The sequence below is a fragment of the Chiloscyllium punctatum genome, chromosome 3, assembly GCF_047496795.1.
Source record: "Chiloscyllium punctatum isolate Juve2018m chromosome 3, sChiPun1.3, whole genome shotgun sequence".
Taxonomy (NCBI): domain Eukaryota; kingdom Metazoa; phylum Chordata; class Chondrichthyes; order Orectolobiformes; family Hemiscylliidae; genus Chiloscyllium; species Chiloscyllium punctatum.
This window is the reverse complement of record NC_092741.1, coordinates 117,596,434-117,612,871: the sequence shown is the minus strand read 5'-3', so window position 1 is coordinate 117,612,871 and position 16,438 is coordinate 117,596,434. Positions and strand designations below refer to the sequence as shown.

Genomic DNA, 16,438 nt, shown 5'->3' with positions numbered 1-16,438 from the left:
TACAGGCAGTGAGGAATTTACAAGAGCTAGGGGATCAGATGGATGGCAGTTATAGGAAGGGGGGAAAGCCACAGATACTGTCAGATAGATGGGTTAATTCCAAGAAAGGTAGGAGAGGTAGGTGGGTAGTACAGGAGTCTTCTGTAGCTATCCCCATTTCAAACAAGTATGCTGTTTTGGAAAATGTAGGGGGTGATGGACTTTCAGGGGATTATCGCATGAACAGCCAAGTTTCTGGTATCAAGACTGGCTCTAATGCAATGAGGGGTACATCGGGTTCCAAGATATTGATTGTGCTAGGGGACTTTCTAGTCAGGGGCACAGACAGATGTTTCTGGGTGGGGGGCGTGGGACCCAGGGAGATGGTAAGGAAGAGATCAATCTGAGATTGCGTGCAGTTGAGAAAAGAAGTGAGTTAAACAGTCAGGGCAGAGAACAAGGTAGGACTGGGCTATGTAGAACAGTTGATCTTCCGTAATTACACCGGCACCACTCCCCACCTCTTCCTCCGCTACACTGATGACTGCATTGGCGCCACCTCGTGCTCCCGCGAGGAGGTTGAGCAATTCATCAACTTCACCAACACATTCCACCCTGACCTTAAATTTACCTGGACTATCTCTGACACCTCGCTCCCCTTTCTGGACCTCTCCATCTCCATTAGTGACGACCGACTTGACACTGACATTTTTTACAAACCCACTGACTCCCACAGCTACCTGGATTACACCTCTTCCCACCCTATCTCTTGCAAAAATGCCATCCCGTATTCCCAATTTCTCCGCCTCCGCCGTATCTGCTCCCAGGAGGACCAGTTCCACCATAGGACACACCAGATGGCCTCCTTCTTTAGAGACCGCAATTTCCCTTCCCACGTGGTTAAAGATGCCCTCCAACGCATCTCGTCCACATCCCGCACCTCCGCCCTCAGACCCCACCACTCCAACCGTAACAAGGACAGAACGCCCCTGGTGCTCACCTTCCACCCTACAAACCTTCGCATCAACCAAATCATCCACCGACATTTCCGCCACCTCCAAAAAGACCCCACCACCAGGGATATATTTCCCTCCCCACCCCTTTCCGCCTTCTGCAAAGACCGTTCCCTCCGTGACTACCTGGTCAGGTCCACACCCCCCTACGACCCACCCTCCCATTCTGGCACTTTCCCCTGCCACCACAGGAACTGTAAAACCTGTGCCCACACCTCCTCCCTCACCTCTATCCAAGGCACTAAAGGAGCCTTCCACATCCATCAAAGTTTCACCTGCACATCCACCAATATCATTTATTGTATCCGTTGCTCCCGATGTGGTCTCCTCTACATTGGGGAGACTGGGCGCCTCCTAGCAGAGCACTTTAGGGAACATCTCCGAGACACCCGCACCAATCAACCAAACCGCCCCGTGGACCAACATTTCAACTCCCCCTCCCACTCTGCCGAGGACATGGAGGTCCTGGGCCTCCTTCACCGCCGCTCCCTCACCACCAGACGCCTGGAGGACGAACGCCTCATCTTCCACCTCGGAACACTTCAACCCCAGGGCATCAATGTGGACTTCAACAGCTTCCTCATTTCTCCTTCCCCCACCTCATCCTAGTTTCAAACTTCCAGCTCAGTTACTGTCTCATTGACTTGTCCGACCTGCCTATCTCCTTTTCCACCTATCCACTCCACCCTCTCCTCCTTGACCTATCACCTTCATCTCCTCCCCCACTCACCCATTGTACTCTATGCTACTCTCTCCCCACCCCCACCCTCCTCTAGCTTATCTCTCCATGCTTCAGGCTCACTGCCTTTATTCCTGATGAAGGGCTTTTGCCCGAAACGTTGATTTCGCTGCTCTTTGGATGCTGCCTGAACCGCTGTGCTCTTCCAGCACCACTAATCCAGTATTTGGTTTTCAGCATCTGCAGTCATTGTTTTTACCTTGCATTTATTTCAATGCAAGGGGCCTAACAGGGAAGGCAGATGAACTCAGGGCATGGTTAGGAAAATGGGACTGGGATATCCTAGCAATTACAGAAATGTGGCTCAGGGATAGACAGGGCTGGCAACTTAATATTCCAGGATACAAATGCTATAGGAAGGATAGAAAGGGAGTCAAGAGAGGAGGGTGAGTGGCATTTTTGATAAGGGATAGCATTACGGCTGTGCTAAGGGAGGATATTCCCAGAAGTATATCCAGGGAAGTTATTTGGGTGGAACTGAGAAATAAGAAAGGGATGATCACCTTATTGGGATTGTATTATATACCCCCTATTAGTGGGAAATAGAGAAATAAATTTGTAAGGAGATATCATTTATCTGTAAGAATAATAGGGTAGTTATGATAGGGGATTTTAATAAACGTTGACTGGGACTGCCATCGTGTTAAAGGTTTAGATGGAGAGGAGTTTAAGTGTGTACAAGAAAATTTTCTGATTCAGTATGTGGATGTTCCTACAAGAGAAGGTGCAAAGCTTGACCTACTCTTGGGATATAAGGCAGGGCAGGTGACTGAGGTGTCAGTGGGGGAGCACTTTGGGGCCAGCGACCATAATTCTAGTAGTTTTAAAATAGTGATGGAAAAGGATCTAACCAGATCTAACAGACAAAGTTCTAAATTGGAGGAAGGCTAAGTTTGATGGTATTAGGCAAGAACTTTCAAAAGCCGATTGAGCACATATGTTTGCAGGTAAAGCGACATCTGGAAAATGGGAAGCCTTCAGAAATGAGATAACGATAGACCAGCGAACGTATATTCCTGTCAGGGTGAAAGGAAAGGCTGGTAGGTTTAGGCAATGCTGGATGACTAAAGAAATTGAGGGTTTAATTAAGAAAAAGAAGGAAGCATATGTCAGGTATAGACAGGAGAAATCGTGTGAGTTCTTAGAGTATAAAGGCAGTAGGAGTATACTTAAGAGGGAAATCAGGAGGGCAAAAAGGGGGCATGAGATAGATTTGGCAAAGAGTTAAGGAGAATCCAAAAGGTAGTTACAAATACATTAAGGACAAAAGGGTAAGTAGGGAGCGAATAAGGCCCCTCAAACTTCAGCAAGGCAGCCTTTGTATGGAGCTGCAGGAGATGGGGGAAATACTAAGTGAGTATTTTCTATCGGTGTATGCAGTGTGGCGAAGGACATGGAAAATATAGAATGTGCTGAAAAAGATGGTGGCATCTTGAAAAAGGTTCATATTACAGAGGAGGAAGTGCTATATATATCTTGAAACGCATAAAAGTGGATAAATCCCCAGGACATAATCAAATGTACCCTAGAACTCTGTGGGAAGCTAGGGAAGTGATGGCTGGACCGCATGCTAAGATATTTGTATCATCAATGGTCACAGGTGAGGCGCCAAAAGACTAGAGGTTGGCTAACGTGGTACCATTATTTAAGAAAGGTGATAAGGGCAAGCCAGGGAACTATAGACCATTCTATAGCCTGATGTCGGTGGTGGGCAAGTTGTTGGAGGGAATCCTGAGGGACAGGATGTACATGTATTTGGAGAGGCAAGGACTGATTAGGAATAGTCAATGTGGCTTTGTGTGTGGGAAATCATGTCTCACAAATTTGATTAAGTTTTTTGAAGAAGTAACAAAGAGGATTGATGAGGGCAGAGCGGTAGATGTGTTCTATATGGACTTCAGTAAGGCGTTCGACAAGGTTCCCCATGGGAGACTGGTTAGTAAGGTTAAATCTAATGGAATACAGGGAGAATTTGGATTAGCCATTTGGATACAGAACTGTCTCAAAGGTAGAAGTCAAAGGTTGGTGGTGGAGGGTTGTTTTTCAGACTGGAGGCCTGTGACCAGTGGAGTGCTGCAAGGATCGGTGCTGGGTCTGTTACTTTTCATCATTTATATAAATGATTTAGATATGAACATAGGAGGTATAGTTAGTAACTTTGCATATGACACCAAAATTGGAGGTAGAGTGGACAGCGAAGAAGGTTACCTCCGGTTACAACGAGATCTTCATCAGATGGGCCAATGGACTGAGGAGTGGCAGATGGAGTTTAATTTAGATAAATGCGAGGTGCTGCATTTTGGGAAAGCAAATCGTAGCAGGACTTATACACTTAATGGTAAGGTCCTAGGGAGTGTTGCTGAACAAAGAGACCTTGGAGTGCAGGTTCATAGCTCCTTGAAAGTGGAGTCGCAGGTAGATATGATAATAAAGAAGGCATTTGGTATGCTTTCCTTTATTGCTCAGAGTATTGAGTACAAGAGTTGGGAGGTCATGTTGCGGCTGTACAGGACATTGGTTAGGCCACTGTTGGAATATTGCATGCAATTCTGGTCTCCTTCTATCGGAAAGATGTTGTGAAACTTGAAAGGGTTCAGAAAAGATTTACAAGGATGTTGCCAGGGTTGGAGGATTTGAGCTACAGGGAGAGGCTGAACAGGCTGTTTTCCCTGTAGGTTAGATTAGAGTGGTGCTGGAAAAGCACAGCAGGTCAGGCAGCATCCGAGGAGCAGGAAAATCGACATTTCGGGCAAAAGCCCTTCATCAGGAATAGAGGCAGGGTGCCTGCAGAGTGGAGAGATAAATGAGAGGAGGGTGGGGGTGGGGAGAAAGTACCATTGAGTACAATAGGTGAATGGGAGTGGGGATGAAGGTGATAGGTCAGAGGGGAGGGTGGAGTGGATAGGTGGAAAGGAAGATAGGCAGGTAGGACAGGTCATGAGGGCGGTGCTGAGCTGAAAGGCTGGAGTTGGGGTGAGATGGGGGAAGGAGAAATGAGGAAACTGGTGAAATCCACGTTGATGCCATGAGGGTGAAGTGTTCTCAGGCGGAAGATGAGGCGTTCTTCCTCCAGGCGTCAGGTGGTGAGGGAGCGGTGGTGGAGGAGGCCCAGGACCTCCATGTCCTCAGCAGAGTGGGAGGGGGAGTTGAAATGTTGGGCCACAGGGCGGTTTGGTTGATTGGTGCGGGTGTCCCGGAGATGTCCCCTAAAGCGCTCTGCTAGGAGGCGTCCAGCCTCCCCAATGTAGAGGAGACCACATCGGGATGCAATAAATGATATTGGTGAATGTGCAGGTGAAACTTTGAATGTGGAAGGCTCCTTTGGGGCCTTGGATAGAGGTGAGGGAGGAGGTGTTGGCGCAGGTTTTGCAATTTGTGTGGTGGCAGGGGAGGGTGCCAGGAAGGGAGGGTGAGTTGTAGGGGGGTGCTTAGACCTGACCAGGTAGTCACAGAGGGAAGGGAATGGTCTTTGCGGAAAGCGGAGAGGGGTGGGGAGGGAAATATATCCCTGGTGGTGGGGTCCGTTTGGAGGTGGTGGAAATGTCAGATGATGTGGTTTATGCAAAGGTTGATAGGGTGGAAGGTGTGCACCGGGGGGGGTTCTGTCCTTGTTACGGTTGGAGGGGTGTGGTCTGAGGGTGGAGGTGTGGGTTGTGGATGGGATGCGTTGGAGGGCATCTTTAACCATGTGGGAAGGCAAATTGCGGTCTGTAAAGAAGGAGGCCATCTGGTGTGTTCTGTGGTGGAACTGTTCCTCCTGGGACCAGATACGGTGGAGGAATTGGGAATACAGGATGGCATTTTTGCAGGAGATGGGGTGGGAAGAGGTATAATCCAGGTAGCTGTGCGAGTTGGTGGGTTTGTAAAAAATGTCAGTGTCAAGTCTATCATCATTTAATGGAGATGGAGAGGTCCAGGAAGGGGAGGGAGATGTTAGAGATGGTTCAGGTGAACTTAAGGCTGGGGTGCAATGTGTTGATGAAGTTGGTGAAGTTGATGAATTGCTCAACCTTCTAGTGGGAGCACGAGGTGGCACCAATGCAGCCATCAATGTAGCGGAGGAAGAGGTGGGGAGTGGTGCCGGTGTAACTACGGAATATGGACTGTTCTACGTAGCCAACAAAGAGACAGGCATAGCTGGGGCCCATACAGGTGCCCATGGCTACCCCTTTGGTCTGGAGGAAGTGGAAGGATTTGAAGGAGAAATTGTTAAGGGTGAGGACCAGTTCAGCCAAACGAATGAGCGGAAAGGTACTGGTGGGGACGTCAGGAGAGGAAGAAGTGGAGGGCTTGGAGACCCTGGTCATGGCGGAAGGAGGTGTAGAGGGATTTGATATCCATGGTGAAGATGAGGCATTGGGGGCCGGGAAACTGAAGTCTTGGAGGAGGTGGAGGGTGTGGGTGGTGTCTCGAACGTATGTGGGGAGTTCCTGGACTAGGGGGGATAGGACAGTGTCGAGGTAGGTGGAGATGAGTTCGGTGGAGCAGGAGCATGCTGAGACAATGGGTCAGTCAGGGTGGTCAGGCTTGTGGATCTTGGGAAGGAGGTAGAATTGGGCGGTGCGGGGTTCCCGGACTATGAGGTTGGAAGCTGTGGGTGGGAGATCTCCTGAGGTGATGAGCTTCTGTATGGTCTGGGAGATGATGGTTTGGTGATGGAGGTTGGGGTCATGGTCGAGGGGACAGTAGGAGGAGGTGTCTTCGAATTGGCGTCTGGCTTCAGCAGCATAGAGGTCAGTGCGCCAAACTACCACTGCACCCCCTTTATCTGCTCGTTTGATGGTGAGGTTGGGATTGGAGCAGAGGGAGTGGAGGGCTGCGCGTTGTGAGGGTGAGTGGTTGGAGTGGGGGAGGGGTGTAGACAAACATTTCAACTCCCCTCCCACTCTGCTGAGGACATGCAGCTACTGGGCCACCGCCGCTCCCTCACCACCCGACACCTGGAGGAAGAACGCCTCATCTTCCGCCTCGGAACACTTCAACCCCAGGGCATCAATGTGGATTTCACCAGTTTCCTCATTTCCCCTTCCCCTACCTCATTCCAGCTCCAGCCTTCCAGCTCAGCACCGCCCTCATGACCTGTCCTACCTGCCACTCCACCCTCTTCCCTGACCTATCACTTTCATCCCCTTCCCCCATTCACCTATTGTACTCTATGCTAATTTCTCCCCACCACCACCCCTCTCATTTATCTCTCCACCCTGGAGGCACCCTGCCTCTATTCCTGATGAAGGGCTTTTGTCCGAAACGTTGAATTTCCTACTCCTCAGATGCTGCCTGACCTGCTGTGCTTTTCCAGCACCACTCTAATCTAGACTCTGGTTTCCAGCATCTGCAGTCCTTGGTTTTACCCTGTTTTCTCTGGAGTGTTGAAGGCTGAGGAGTGACCTTATAGAGGTTTATAAAAGCATGAGGGGCATGGATAGGATAAATGGGCAAAGTTTTTTCCCTGGGGTGGGAGAGTGCATAACTAGAGAGTATAGGTTTAGGGTGAGAGAGGAAAGATATAAAAGGAAACTAAGGGGCAACTTTTTCACGCAGAGGGTGGTGTGTGTATGGAATGAGCTGCCAGAGGAAGTGGTGGACGCAGGTACAATTTTATTATTTAAAAGGGCATTTGGATGGGTATGTGAATAGGAAGGGTTTCGAGGGATATAGGCCAAGTGCTGGCAAATGGGACTTGATTAGGTTGGGATATCTGGTCGGCATGGATGAGTTGGACCAAAGGGTCTGTTTCTGTGCTGTACGTCTCTATGACTCTTAAGTCAAATCCCCAGCGGCAGCGTATCTGCCATTAGATGGCAGCAAAAGGATTTTCTTTCCCTTTGCTGGCAATTTATAGAAGGTTCATACTGGTCAGCCCAACTACATAACTTCAAATCTGTTTTGTCAGCCAGTTTTTGCAGTGAATGAATTTTCTTCCCAATTATGATTGATCTGCCTCCTCAAAATTTGTAGAAAATGTTTTTTTTTAAAATCTGCCATTACAGCTGTTTCTGTCTGTCCTGTACTCCTAACATTTGAGTTACCTGGGAATCCATTCCCAATAGATAGCTGAAGGAGAAGGGCTTGAATGGCTTTGAGTGTAAGTTTGGTAGATGGGATGATGGCTATTTTATTGAGTGGGGTTTATATACTGAATGTGTGGTTGGACCAAATGGCCAACGTTTTATCTGACGATGGGGAGTTCTGAGTCTATTCCTTTTGTTTCATTTCTGGAACCTCGAACTGGTTGACCAAACTATTAGTCTGCAAATATATTTTGTCATTATGCTATTGGAACCCTGGACAAGTTATTCTGAAATTCTCAGTTCAAATCCTAGTGCACCACTTAGAATTTAAATTCAGGACATTAATGTCTGGAAGTAAAAAGCCAGTTTCAGTGATACGGGCCATGAAGCTATTGGATTATTATGCACTAATGGCATTTTCAGGAAGCATTTTTATCGTGTCTACAAGTCTGTCATTCCAGTCCTACACAAATGCAATTAATTCTTAAATGCTCTTGAAGCAGTCTTAAAAAGCCTATCAAACTGTTAAGTGTAAGGGTTGTTTATTTTCTCAATTTGTCATACACTCATTGCATGAAATAGAATTCAGTGTATGTGTTTTCTGTTTGGGAGTCATGTTATTTAAAATGAACCCATGTTACTGATCTTGAGTCTCTTTATTTCATTTATGGTAGAATCTGTGGTGAACGATGCCAACAATGACAAATCAGGTGCGGCTGACGTGTCTGCCAGTCAACATGTGATGGTGTGTGCCCTACAAGAACTTGGCAGCCTGGTACAGAGTCTAAGTGCCACTGCCTCTCCTCTTCTCCAGGAACCCACCATTGGTATGTGACCAAGCAGTTGCTGCAAAATTTCAGACAAGCGTATTGCCAAAAATAGGAGCTTACATTTGTAAGCCACCTCTAATGTAGTAAAATATCTTAAGGATTTTGCCTCACCATCTTCCAAAGCTAGTTTAAAATCTCTGAAGTGCAGTCTTGTTGTAATGTTGGAAATTCAGGAGTCCATTTGCTCACAGTAGTTTCTTACAACTAGTTATGTGATAATGGTCCGATAATTTATTTTATTGTTATATTGCGATATAAAGATTAATCACAGCATCGAGGTTTACTCCCCTGGTGTAGAATAGTATCCTAGGATCTTTTTATCCAAGAGGGCTGACTGAAGTGTCAGCCTTGATTTTAGTGCTCGTGTCCTGGATGGGATCAAACTCTCAATCTTGTGTCCCAGAGGTGAAAGTGCTATCTACTGGACCACAGCTGAAATTTTCACAGAAATGTTTTTAAGCAAAAATCACCCATTGAGTTAATGAAGGAGCACATAGATTAGGTGACCTACACTTTGGTCAGATGGAGATTTTAAGAAAAACTCTCAACGATCATTGTAAAGTTTTAATGAGGGAATTCCAGAGTTTGTGGCCAAGACAGCTGAAGGCAAATCCACAGTGAAAGGAGGCAGGGCATTTTAGTGACACCCGCTTTTCAAAAAAAAACATTCCAGGAGTAGAGATGAATGAGTAGGATTGAATAGCTGTATACAGTCTGGAATCTGAGACTGTCAAGATCCCACAATTGCTCTGCATGGTATGTATTAGGACTGTAGGGCAAGTATAGTTCAGTGAATAAGTGCAAGATAAAAGCATAAGGCCTGTATTCTCAGCTGGGAGTGAACGTAGAATTTTACACCACAAGATGGAGGCCTGTATTCCTTGTACCAGCTCTTGGCAAGTTCTGTTTGTCTTAGTCTCACAGCCCAGCTTTCTCCCCCTAATGAATTATCTTCAAGCACATGTTCAATTGCCTTTTGAATGTTACTGTGGTTCTGCTCCATCAACCAAATAGTCAATTCCAGCTTAGAACAACTGTCTATGTGAAATAAGTTATCCTGGTTTCCTCTCCAATTCTGTTCTAGCTATTTTTAAGACTTTGACTAACTAGCCAGTGTAAACTCTCTGTATAGTCCGTTATAACTTTGAGCAACTCTTACTAAATCTGTCCTCTTCTCCTGACAGAAGGGAAGATTAATCTCAGCATCTCCAGAGTTTTCACATAATAGAAGTCCTTCATCCCAGGTGTCATTTGTGTAAACCCCTTCTGTATTCTCTCCAGGGCCTTGTCATCTTTCCTAAAGTTTGATGACCAGGATTATATACAGTATTGCAGTTGGGCTCTAATCATTATTTCAGCATGTTTTCTGTAGCACAGTAAACATGTATCCTGCCATCTAATGACTGGAGCTATGTTGCTGGCTGGAGAGATACATCCCAATCACACTTCATCTTTGTTCTTTGAGCCTGGAGAAGAAATTTGCTCAGAATTTAAATTTTAAAATATTGCAGAACAATCATTGATAAAATAAAATCTCCAAATTAAATGTCTTGGTATTTAGAAAAGATATTTTGATATTTTACCATTGATTCTTGATTTTTTTTTGCCTCTTCTTCAAAGGTCTTCTGGAGACAGTGACCTCAGTCCTCCTTCATCCTAGTATGGCAGCTAGACTAGGCGCCGCCTGGTGCATGCGCTCTATAGCTGTGGCGTTGCCTTACCAGCTGACTCCACTGCTGGACAGCTGTGCAGAACGCATCAACAGTCTGAAGACATCACCAGAAGCTGTCACTGGATACAGCTTTGCCATGGCTGCATTGCTGGGCAGTGTACACCAGTGCCCTCTTGGAATTCCTCATGCCAAAGGAAAAGTAAGTGCAAAGACTGGCATTTGTATAGGGCCTTTCTTGACCTCGGGGTGTGCCAAAGCATTTTACAGTGAGTGAAATGCAGTCACTGTTGTAATGTTGGAGATACAACTGCAAATTTGCACAAGGCAAGCTCTCACAAAGCAATCCATCAATGGCAGGTGATATGTTTTAACAATACTGGTTGAGAGCTAAATTTGGTCAGAGTACCAGGGCGAATGTCTCTTCTCTTCACAACAGTGCTGTGAGCTTTCCTACGTTTATCTGACGGGGAAACAAGGCCTCAGTTTAACATCCCATCTGAAAAATGGTATAAAGTGCAGCACACTCTCTCAATGCTGGACTGGGGCTGTTTACCTAGATTTAGGTACTCAAGTTTCGGGGGACCTGAACCTGTAACTTTCTGATCCAGAGGTGTGAGTACTATCAACTGAGTCACATCAGTAAGCACAGCATGTTATTAGGTCTAAGAGCTACACTGGATGCAATTCTCAAATAAGAGTTCAAATCTCACCCAGACTAATGAGAATAAAACCCATCTGATGACGAACTCTGAAAATCCTTTCTTTTGTTCTGTATCATTTCTTGGGCTGTGTGCACTCCTGGGAAAGTGCAGAGGAAAGTTTACTCTGCAGCTGAACTGAACAAATCCTGAAAGGTTGCTGGCTGTAGTGACTTTATAATAGCACAGGATTGTGTATTCAGCTCTTTGGAAAAAGCTACTCAATTTGCTTTCCTCTCCTTTCCCCACCAAATTACAGTTTATTTTCTAACCATATCAGTTATTCCCTTTAGCAAGTTACTATTGAAGCTGCTGTCACTGTTTATCAGGCAATGCGTTCCAGATTGTAACAATTTGTTCCAATTTTAAAAATTATCATCTTGCTTCTGGTTCTTTTTCTGATTATACTAAGTTTTTATCCTTTTTGGTTATTGATCCCTGTGCCACTTCTGGGAAACTATTTCTCTGTATTTACTCCACCAAATCTATTCGTAAGTTTTGCTATCTCCCTTGACCAACTCTGCTTGAAGGAGAAGTCACTGTTTCTGGTGTAAGTGAGATTTAGTTCCCAGTATTCTGATCTCATGTTATGAATTATAGAATATAGAACATGGAAAAGTACAGCACAGAACAGGCCCTTAGGCCCATGATATTGTGCCAAGACTTAATCCTAATGTAAAATACAGTAACTTAACCTACGCACCCCTCAACTCACTGCTATCCATGTTCAGCAGTCACTTAAATGTCCCCAATGGCTTCACTTCCACCACCTCAACTGGCAATGCATTCCATGCATTCACAACTCTCTGCGTAAAGAACCTACATCTGATGTCTCCTTTATACCTTCCTCCTAATATCTTCAAACTATGACCTCTCGTACCAGTCAATCCTGCCCTGGGGAAAGGTCTCTGGCTATTGACTCTATCTATTCCTCTCATTATTTTGTACACCTCGATCAGGTCTCCTCTCTTTCTCCTTCTCTCCAGAAGGAAAAGTCTGAGCGTATTCAACCTTTCTTCATACGTCAAGCCCTCCAGGCCAGGCAACATCCTGGTAAACCTTCTTTGCTGCCTCTCCAAAGCCTCTGTACCTTTCCTATAGTAGGGCAACCAGAACTGGACACCATATTCCAAGTGTGGTCTCACCAGGGACTTGTAGAGCTGCAGCAAAACCTTGCAACTCTTAAACTCGATACCCCTGTTAATGAAAGCCAAAACACCATATGCTTTCTTAACAACGCTATCCACCTGGGTGGCAACTTTGAAGGATCTACGTACATGCACACCCAGATCCCTCTGTTCCTCCACACTGCCAAGAATCCTGTCTTTAATCCTATATTCAGCATTTGAGTTCAACCTTCCAAAATGCATCACTTCGTATTTATCCAGGTTGAACTCCATCTGCCATTTCTCAGCCCAGCTCTGCATCCTATCTATGTCACGCTGCAACCTGCACCTCCAACTTTTGTGTCATCTGCAAGTTTACTAACCCACCCCTCAACCTCCTCATCCAAGTCATTTATAAAAACTACAAAGAGCAGAGGCCCAAGAACAGAGCCCTGCGGGACCCCTCTCAACACTGTCCTCCAAGCAGAATATTTTCCATCTACAACCAGATAGCCAAATCTTCCTGTATCCCATACTTCCCGACTTTATGAATGAGCCTACCATGGGGAACCCTGTCAAATGCCTTGCTGAAATCCATATACACCACATCCACTACTCTACCATCGTCGACCTGTCTTGACACATCCTTAAAGAACTCGATAAGATTTGTGAGGCATGACCTGCCTCTCACAAAGCCATGCTGACTACCTTTAATCACACTATGCTTTGCCAAATAGTCATAAATCCTATCCCACAGAATTCTTTCCACAACTTTGCTGACCACAGACGTAAGACTGACTGGTCTGTAATTACCAGGGATTTCCCTATTACCCTTCTTGAAAAGTGGAGCAACATTCGCCTCCTACCAATCCTCCAGTACGACTCCCATGGTGAGTGAGGAGGCAAAGATCCTCACCAGCGGCTGAGCAATCTCCTTTCTCTCTTCCCGGAGCAGCCTAGGATAAATCTGGTCTGGCCCTTGGGACTTATAAATCTTAATGTTTTCCAAAGTTTCTAGCACATCAACTTCATCAATCTTGATCTGGTCAAGACTGTATCCCAGCTCTTCTAAGTTTTCATTTACAACAAGTTCCCTTTCTTTGGAGAAAACCGAAGAAAAAAACTCATTTAGGGCTACCCCTATCTGCTCAGATTCGACGCACAAGTTTCCTCTGCTATCCCTGATCAGCCCTATCTTCTCCCTGAGCATTCTCTTATTCCTCATGTATGAGTAAAACGCCTTTGGGTTCTCCCTAATCCGTCTGGCCAAGCCTTTCTCGTGCCCAGTCCTGGTTCTCCTTAGTCCATTTCTGAGCTCCTTTCTAGCAAGCCTGTAATCCTCTAGAGCTGTGCTAGATCCTTGCTTCCTCCATCTTATATATGCTGCCTTCTTCCTTTTGAAAAGAAGTTCCTCTGTTCTCGTCATCCAAGGTTCCTTAATCTTACCCCTTCTTACCTGTCTCAGAGGAACAAATTTGTACACCACTCACAACAACTGCTCCTTAAATAGTCTCCACATGTCTGCTGTGTTGATTTGCTTCCATCTCTTCCTCTGTAGATGGTGGTGAGTATTGCGGAGGACCTGTTGCGCACAGCTTCTCAGAACAGCCGCCTGTCACTACAACGCACGCAGGCTGGGTGGCTTCTCCTGGGAGCGTTGATGAGCCTAGGTTTGTATATGGAGGACACTGAACCTAAGAACCTGCTAATACAGCAGTTCACAGCATTACATTCTTGTAAAAATTACTGTGCAGCCAAAAGGAATACAGAACTTTTTTTTAGTTCTTTGCTGTTGGATGTGAGCAATTCCAGGTTAAGCATAGCACAAGTCAGGTGCAGATTCCACTTCCCTCACATCTATCCTGGCAATGACTGCCTGCCCCACTTCAGTAGAGCACCCATCTTACATGGCATCATTTCCAATTCTTGCAACCATGCTTAGACTAGTTATAAGTGACATTGTCAATTATTTAAATTAGTGGAACAATAGGATGTGGACTGAGAGTGGTCAGCTCTATATCTTAGGGAGGATATGTGTATTCAGCAGACCAGCCAGTCCAAGGGATAAATGGCCAATGCCTCAACCAACTGTACACTCATTCACCTTCACCATGAATGACATAACAGACTAAATATCAACCTGCATTTGCTGAGAGAGCTACTTTGGACAAGATCATTTAAGTCCAGTGTAGCTTTAGGTAGTACATTGCTTTTGGAACATTACCACCTCCTCAACATGGTTCAAGACTGATGAAATAGAGGTCACTGTGACACTGTTTGTACCATCCCCTGTCGTTCTGCTGAAGAATTTCAGCAGATCTCCTACCATCTGTGGAGAGAGAAACTGAGTTAATGTTATCTCCTCTTCAGTTCATACCGAACTTGAAATGTTGGCTCTGAACAAACTCATGTTCTCTCACCATGGATGCTGCCAGACCTGAGTTTCTCCAGCATTCTGTGTTTGCTTCAGATTCCCAGCATCTGCAGTATTTTATCTTTATTTTCTTTTATTCGTTCACAAGATGTGGGCATCACTGGCCAGTCCAGCATTTATTCCCAATTCCTAATTGTCCACAGGCCAATTAAAAATCAACCAAATTGTTGAGAGTCTGAAGTCGCATATGAACTAGACCAGACAAGGAGAGCAGATCTTTCCTACATGGGCATTAATGAACCAGATGGATTTTTCCAGCAATCAATAATGGTCATCATTAGACTCCTAATTCCAGACTTTTATTGGATTCAGATTCCAAAATCTGCCATTGTTTTGGGCCGAATGGCTTCTTTTGGGTGCATTGATAAGCCTAGGTTTGTATATGAAGGCTAGATTTGAACCCAGTTCCCTAAACTATTAATTCAGAGACCTAAATAATAGTCCAGTGATAATACCACTAGGCCATCACCACCCCTCTGTCGTTCTGCCAGTTTGGACCACATTCCCCTTCCTTCTGAAGGTCAAGTTGGAATCCAAAACTCTAAACTCCACTCACTATTGAGGTTTTATATTATAGCCACAGCTTGTATCCATGGAAACTGTCAGGTAGTGAGTAGTTATGACTATTTCAAAGCGTAGTCTTTTTGCTGCTTCCACAGATTGGATTAGTATCCAGGAATTTGGCTCAAATTTCTTTAGTAATCAGCAGTGAAGTTGGGGTTGTTTAGACTCTATTCAGGTTATTATTTTGAGGCAGCAACTTCTCTACAGCTTAAATGGCTTAATGTTTATGACCATGCAGATGGTATTAGTGTTATTGCTAAGCCTCTATCTATAGATAAAATGTTAACCTTTTCCCTCAGGCCCTTCAGTTGTTCGATATCATCTTCCCAAGATGCTGCTTCTGTGGCGCAATGTGTTTCCACGTTCCCTAAAAGAACTGGAAGCAGAGAAAGCTCGAGGAGATTCCTTTACGTGGCAAGTGACCCTGGAGGGGCGAGCTGGTGCATTATGTGGTAAGGAACAACTCTCCACAAATCATGTGTCACCAGCTTGATTGAGTTTTTTGAAGAAGTAATAAAAAGGGTTGAGCAAGGCAGAGTGGTGGGCGGAATCCATAATGATTTCAGGAAGGTGTTCGGTAAGGTTTTGAAAAACAGAAGTTGCTGGAAAAGCCCAGCAGGTCTGGCAACATCTGTGAAAAGAAATCAGAGTTAACATTTCAGGTCTGGTGACTGTTCCTCCGAACTCACAGTAGGCTGGTTAGCGAGGTTAGATCACATGGAATATCGGAAGACCTGGCCATTTGATACAGAATTGGCTCGAAGGTAGGAGACCAGGATGGAGGGTTGCTTTTTGGACTGGAGGTCTGTGACTAGTGGTGTGCTGCAAGGATCAATGCTGGGTTCACTGCTTTTTGTCGTTTATATAAATGATTTGGATGTGAATGTAGGAGATACAGTTAATAGACGACACCAAAATTAGAGGTATAGTGGACAGCGAAAAAGGTTACGGGGTCACGATCAGTTGGGCCAATGGGCTGAAGAGTGGCAGATGGAGTTTAGATAAATGTGAGGTGGTGCATTGTGGAAAGGCAAATCAAGGAAGGACTTATACACTTAATGGTAAGGTCTTGGGGAATGTTGCTGAACAAAGAGATCTTGGAGTGCGGGTTCATAGTTCTTTGAAAGTGGACTTCCAGTATGCTTTCCTTTGTTGCTCAGAGCATTGAGCATAAGAGTTGAGAGGTCATGTTGCAGCTGTGGAGGACATTGATTAAGGCAGTTTTGGAATGCAGGTCATTCTGCTATAATGCACGTTTCGTTAACAGCAATTCGCTATTATACAATTGACAAAGTGGGGACACTGTTTCTAAAACGCGAAGTTTTATTGCAATTCCAGCCCCGTTACTTTAAATGGTGCTGCTAACACAATTTTCCTATAACATGGGATTGC

At 45.4% G+C, this 16,438-nt stretch overlaps 1 protein-coding gene across 1 annotated transcript in view; it reads left to right on the top strand.

The window, feature by feature from the left end:
- heatr5b (HEAT repeat containing 5B) overlaps positions 1-16,438 on the top strand; it is a 128,376-nt gene that overhangs the window by 40,858 nt on the left and 71,080 nt on the right. The window contains exons 9-12 of the mRNA XM_072559147.1: positions 8,417-8,569; positions 10,193-10,443; positions 13,607-13,718; positions 15,346-15,498. Coding sequence (XP_072415248.1) covers positions 8,417-8,569; positions 10,193-10,443; positions 13,607-13,718; positions 15,346-15,498 — 669 coding nt within the window. The remainder of the gene's footprint in view (positions 1-8,416; positions 8,570-10,192; positions 10,444-13,606; positions 13,719-15,345; positions 15,499-16,438) is intronic.